General features: G+C 45.0%; 1 protein-coding gene across 2 annotated transcripts in view; it reads right to left on the bottom strand.

Annotated features, from left to right (window-relative positions):
* Positions 1-2322: 2322 nt before the first annotated feature.
* The window catches only part of LOC107122165 (transmembrane protein 68-like), a 45770-nt gene continuing 42092 nt past the window's right edge, over positions 2323-6000 (bottom strand). For both annotated transcript variants that reach the window (XM_015425196.1, XM_015425203.1), the window contains exons 6-7: positions 5506-5645; positions 2323-3338 (exon numbers count right to left, since the gene is read on the bottom strand). In XM_015425196.1, the coding sequence (XP_015280682.1) occupies positions 3234-3338; positions 5506-5645 (245 nt within the window). In that variant the 3' untranslated portion in view covers positions 2323-3233. The remainder of the gene's footprint in view (positions 3339-5505; positions 5646-6000) is intronic.

The following is a 6000-nucleotide window of genomic DNA, read 5'->3' as shown; positions in this document are numbered from 1 at the left end:
AAAAAAATTTTCCTCAGTTTGCGCATGCGCATAGTCACCCCTCCATAGAAGGGGGGAACTATCATGGTGCATGCGCAGAACCACCAGGGCGAATCAATCCAACCCCTCCAATAAAAGACTTCCCTTTAAATGTTTGACCCGAAAATGGCCTTCGCAAGATCCCGAACTCATCTAAACGCTAAAACAAGTGACCGTTTAAATGTTGGTTTTCTAAATGCGGTGGTGGACCTCCGCCTAGGCGCACACCGGCAACACATTAAAAAAATGGCGGGCGAAAAGCGGAAGCCTCGGGCAGCTTCTGAGCGGGGAGGGGGTTTAAACCGGAAGTGGCTCGACACCGGAGGAGAGATCGGACATTAGAAAAGTGTGGCTGGAACTGGAGAATCAGGAAAACACCACTTTGGGACCTGGTATCAAAATCCTCCGGGTTAAAGCGGTTTTGAGCCAGAAAGCGACGGCTGGGGACGGGAGGCAGATGTTGACTGTGATCGCGCAGATAAAATCTGTTTCTGAGGCGGGCCGAAAGCGGACTAAATGGCCCGTCTGACCACACTCTCAGTGTTTAGTCCCATCTCCCTAGACTGACATCCGACTAAGCCTACAGGTCCTTCATTAAACATAACTTCAAATCATTCAAATTTAGAGTCCAGCGGCACCTTTAAGATCAACAAAGGCTTATTCAAGGTATGAGCTTGAGGCACACTTTTTCAAAAATGTAGAGCGGGCTCTAAATCCGTTCTACTGCTTCAGACCAACACAGCTGACCACCTGGGTCTGTCTTCAAATCATACCGTGTGCCACTCACTCAGGAATTTGGCCAATTCTGTAGGACATGAAAAAAGCGAAATATGTAAATATGGAGTTTTAATCAGTACAAACGTACATGATCATTATATTCTGGAATGTTAAAGAAAAATGTAAAGTGATAAAATGACTCCAAATTTAGAGTAGTTATGGAGTATACGCATGCCTTCATCGTACCTTTAAAAGCAATCAAAATCACTGAAGGGAGCTATTGGGGGGGAAATCACAGTAAGGGAAGCTTCCCATCTATCAGTGATTTATGGAGCAAACCTGCTCCTTTCTTGGCAGGTGAGTCTCCAGGAAGAAGAAGAGGAAGAAGAAGAAGAGGAGGAGGAGGAGGAGAAGATTGGATTTATACCCCGCCCTTCACTACCCAAAGGTGTCTCAGAGCAGCTTACAAACTCCTTTCCCTTCCCCTCCCCACAACAGACACCTTGTGAGGTGGGTGGGGCTGAGAGAGCTCTGAGAGAAACTGCTCTTTTTCAAGAACAGCTCTTGTCAGAGCTACAGCTTGCCCAAGGTCATCCAGCCAGGTGCAAGTGGAGGAGTGGGGAATCAAACCCGGTTCTCCCAGATTAGAGTCCGCGCACTTAACCACCACACCAAACTGGCTCTCTTCAAAAGAAACTAACATTTACGAAGTGGAGACTGATTGTACGAGAGCCTTGAATACAAACCCCAAAGAAGTAATGGTTGAACTGTCAACAGACACTCAAGGCTGCTGGGCCGCACAAAACATGCTTCAGAGCAGGCATGATTCCATGCAGAGAGCGGACCACGCCACTGGTTCTCCACGTGGTCCCAATGCACAGGAGACTTCCATATCAGCAACATGCGTTTCTGGAAGCATCCCATGTTGACATGGACACTCTCCCCTTGATGTGGCTCATCCGAGATGGAGAAGAAAGGAAAATGAAGGAAATGAACATCTAAATCAGGGGTGTCGAACTCATTTGTTACGAGGGCCGGATCTGACATAAATGAGACCTTGTCGGGCCAGGCCATGTGTGTCATAAAAGGTAATGCCAGGTCGCGGAGATATAAACTTTATAAAGGTCACAAACACAAAGGTGGTTTTTTTCCTTAAAATAAAAACATGCTTAAAACATTAGCCCTTTTGCAATATTTTGTTTATTTAACAGTGTCTGATAACTGACACCTCTTGCTCTGAATGATTGCATCAAAATGTCTGTGCTGTTGTAATTGTGAGTCTGCGGTTCAGGTGTGTCTCTGTAAGCTACAAACCTATGATGACGCAGCAGCAGCAGAACTGGAAGAAGAAGGAGGAGACAGCCAGCTCCACTGCGGGCCTGATAGAAGCCCTCCGGGGGCCTGATCTGGCCCCCGGGCCGCATGTTTGACACCCCTGATCTAAATTGTTCAGCGCAGGACCCTGTTTTCTAACCGTGAAGCAGTGGTAATCCAGGAGATTCAGGAAGTTAGGAGTCATTCATCACCTGGCCCCAAGAGAGGGAAGGGAATATCCCTGTCTTCATGGAAGAATTAGCCATTTCTGTATGTGTGTGTGGGGGGGGGGCAGGGGTCCCACTAAGGTAGGGGGAGGCATGCACCAAGACAGCCCACGGCTACACGCAATGCATACCGTGAAGGTTCCGATCACGTGCGCTTGAAGCACTGGCTTTCAAAACAACTGTAATGGAATAGATTTCCCGATATTTCCAGCGCAAATGACACAAGACAGATAGTAGACACGCTTTAAATAATTTCCTCGGACATGGTAAAAATCTAGTGTACGACAGGGCCTTTTTGAGGTATGCTTCGTTTAAGAGTACTGCCTTAACTTCACCTGAGCAAGATGGAGCATTCCTATCATAGCAGATAATACTAGAAATGGGGAAATATCCATTTAAATAAAATAATTATGTATTTATTTAGTGCATTTCTGTCCTATTTCTGCCTTCCTCTAAGGAGTTCCGGACGCCATACTTGATTCTCCCCATCTATATTTTATCCTCACAACAAACCTGTGAGGTAGGTGAGGATGAGAGAGTGCCTGGCCCAAGATCATCCTGTTTCACCACAAGCAAGGATTTGAACCCGGGTCTCCCCGATCGTAAGGCAACAGTTTATCCCCGACTTTCATTAAATTTAATCCCTGAAATAATTTGCCTTGCAAGTGAGTAAAGGCAAGGTGGAAATGGCACGTGTTCCACTCATTCTGATGAAGCCTTTACATAACTTACTGCATGAGGAAAAAAAATTGCACTCTAAGAAAAATCAGTCTCTAAAGGTTGAGCTCGGGATTTAAGAGTGACCATCTGTGGGGGTAGAGAACGGCGGCTTCTCTGTAAAACTGTACAACTGCAGAAAACAGTACAGGAAGAACCTTCTCAAATATTGCATTTGAGATTCATGTTACAAACATTATTTTAAAATACTTTACAACTATTTATCATTTCCTGATCGCACTAGTCTTCTTTTTTCTGTACCGCAAATCGTTCCATTAGAGCTCTGAAAACGTTCCCCGGCAGTTTCTGATGTTTGTTTATTAAAGACTGGACTCCGCTCTTTGCCTATAAGGAAGAAAAAGAAGAGTAGGGGAAGGTAAATTAATCTTTAAATATTTAAAATCCATACGTCATTAAAAACATTATAACCACGTTTTGTCATTTTAACAGAACAGAACTCCAAAGGAATAAAAAGATTAAAGGCTGGATTTCATTGTTTCACCATTGCAATGTTACCTCAGATAACACTATTAATTCTGAAGATTCAATGAAGCTATTTAAAAAAGACAAGAGCCACTGAATTCTTGCGAGAAGAGAAGAGTCACCGGAAAGGACAATCATGCTAGGAAAAGTTGAAGGCAGCCGAGAAAGAAGACAACCCAACATGCTAAGAAACAACAACTGTGACTCAGGAGTTAGGTCATGACGAGGCCGTTTTCTCTCCTCAAACACTCCAGACTCAACAAGCGGGCTTGGAACGAGCATTTCTGGGAGAAAATTTCCATGCTGAACATGAAACTAACTTTTGAAACCGTGGAGAACGATGAAACGTTATTTGGCCAATGGGATTGCATGGCACACCAGAGGTATACAAGAAAACCCCACAAAAGTTTTTAGCCGATTTTATAAAAATCAAACATTAATTGGGGTACGACTGTCCCCTAGTGGTATGAGCGGAAAAATGAAAATGGTATCATATTGACCCCAAAACATGTCGAATTTTGTCTGATTGTATGGCATGTGCTATATGTAGTGGAGGGGGACTGTTTTACTAGAAGTCAGTTATACCCAGATGGAAATTTGGGTTACAGACTTACAATTTGGGTCACAGAAAGCTAATGCAATCTTAGGATGCATGAACAGAAGCATTGTGTCCAGATCATGGGAGGTGGTAGTTCCGCTCTATTCTGCTATGGTCAGGCCTCACCTGGAGTCCTGTGTCCAGTTTTGGGCACCACATTTTAGGAAGGATGTTGACGAGCTCGAGCGTGTCCAGAAGAGGGCAACCAGGATGGTGAGAGGGCTGGAGTCCAAGTCTTAGGAGGAAAGGCTGAAAGAGTTGGGTCTGTTTAGCCTGGGAAAGAGAAGGCTTAGAGGGGACATGATTGCCGTCTTCAAATATCTGAAGGGCTGTCATGTAGAAGATGGAGCAGATCTATTCTCTCTTGCTCCGGATTGCAAGACTAGATCTAATGGGTGGAAATTACAAGGGAGTCGTTACCGGCTAAATATCAGGAGAAACTTCCTAACTGTGAGAGTGGTTGAGCAGTGGAACAGTCTGCCTCGGGAGATGGTGGATGCTCCTTCGCTGGATGTTTTCAAGAGGAGGCTGGACAACCATCTTTTGGGAATGTTGTAGGGCTATCTTTCGGCTATGGTCCTGCAGAGTGCAGGGGGTTGGACTAGATATGATTCTATGAAATCTGATACAGCTTTGTATTCTTTACACCCTGGTTAACTTGACGCTTCATTTTACATGCCAGTTTGTAAAGAAAAAAGGGAAACCAGCACCTTGTTTGAATGAAAGAGATTTCAAACGTCCTCTCTTACTCATTTGGACGATGCCATACTGAACACAGAGAGCTGTTTGCCTACTGGCACAACAAGATACGATCCATCTGACAATATCTCCGAAGAGGCAAAAGACACACAAATATGAAAAGGGAAAGTTGTATCAGTCGTTTTCAAGGTGATAGCAACACATTTTAGAACTGGCACGGAAACTTTTCTGAGGATGGAAGGCAAGGAGATTTGGGTGCAAGTGAAATATGCCATCAAAAACGACAAAATATAGTAGTCCCTATTGGACTCAGATTTAGGAATGTAGAGAACTATGGCTGATAATGCATTGCTTTCTGTTGCGATATAGGGCATTCCTATGCACCCCCCCCCACTGTGCTGGCCAATTAGGCACCCTCCCATGTGCGGGCTAGAGCCGGCAAGCGTTACTATGCAAAGCTAGGAATTGTTTGGCTCCCACAGCTGGCCTGGAAGGCAGACAACACACATCACCACCTGTACTTCTTAAGAGATTAGCATTTCAGCGCAAAGCAGAGAGAAAGGAACACAGACACTGAAAGGACATCCCAACCCCCATGGCAGCATAGCTGACAGAAAGCCTTCTTGCACTTCTACTGATAGGACCTTGGCATGTCTCCGAAAAGTCAATGAACAAAGGTAGCAGCTGCCATCTTGGCAGTACTCCTGAAAGATTGGGAAGATAAATGCTTACCTGTTCCGCCAGTTCCTCAGCAGTTACTTTGGGCTGATATGGAATAGGCTCCCCGAGAAAGGTGCGCAGTTTGACAGGGAAGTTTCCATAAAGCGGGACGAGGGGCAAACGGAGATATTCATACATCAGCCTAAAGAATTCTGTTTCGTTAAAAAAAATAACAGGAAAGCAAAAAGGAGCACATTAAGAGGAAAGCAAACGGAATGGCTTGTACAACGCTCTCTTCTGGGGTGAAGTCTCTAAGCCACAGAAGATGTCCAGGAAGGAACACGTGGCAGTTTGCTAACAGGGGGCAGCGCTGCTTCCTAAACTGCAGCTTTAAGAAGCGGGAGCTTTTGATACTGCCAAGACTCAGAAATGACTCTGTCATCCTCTGACCCAGCAACGTGTACTAGGCAAAAAAAAAATTGGCCAACTTTGAGCTCCCAGTTCTCCCGTGTAATCCTCTGCAGAGTTACTCCAGCTGAAATCAACGGGCTTCGATTGCGTGGGGCA

This window comes from Gekko japonicus, unplaced genomic scaffold (genome assembly GCF_001447785.1).
Source record: "Gekko japonicus isolate JY-2015 unplaced genomic scaffold, Gekko_japonicus_V1.1 scaffold3660, whole genome shotgun sequence".
In the NCBI taxonomy this organism is placed as follows: Eukaryota; Metazoa; Chordata; class Lepidosauria; order Squamata; family Gekkonidae; genus Gekko; species Gekko japonicus.
This window is presented reverse-complemented; position numbering and strand designations above follow the sequence as displayed.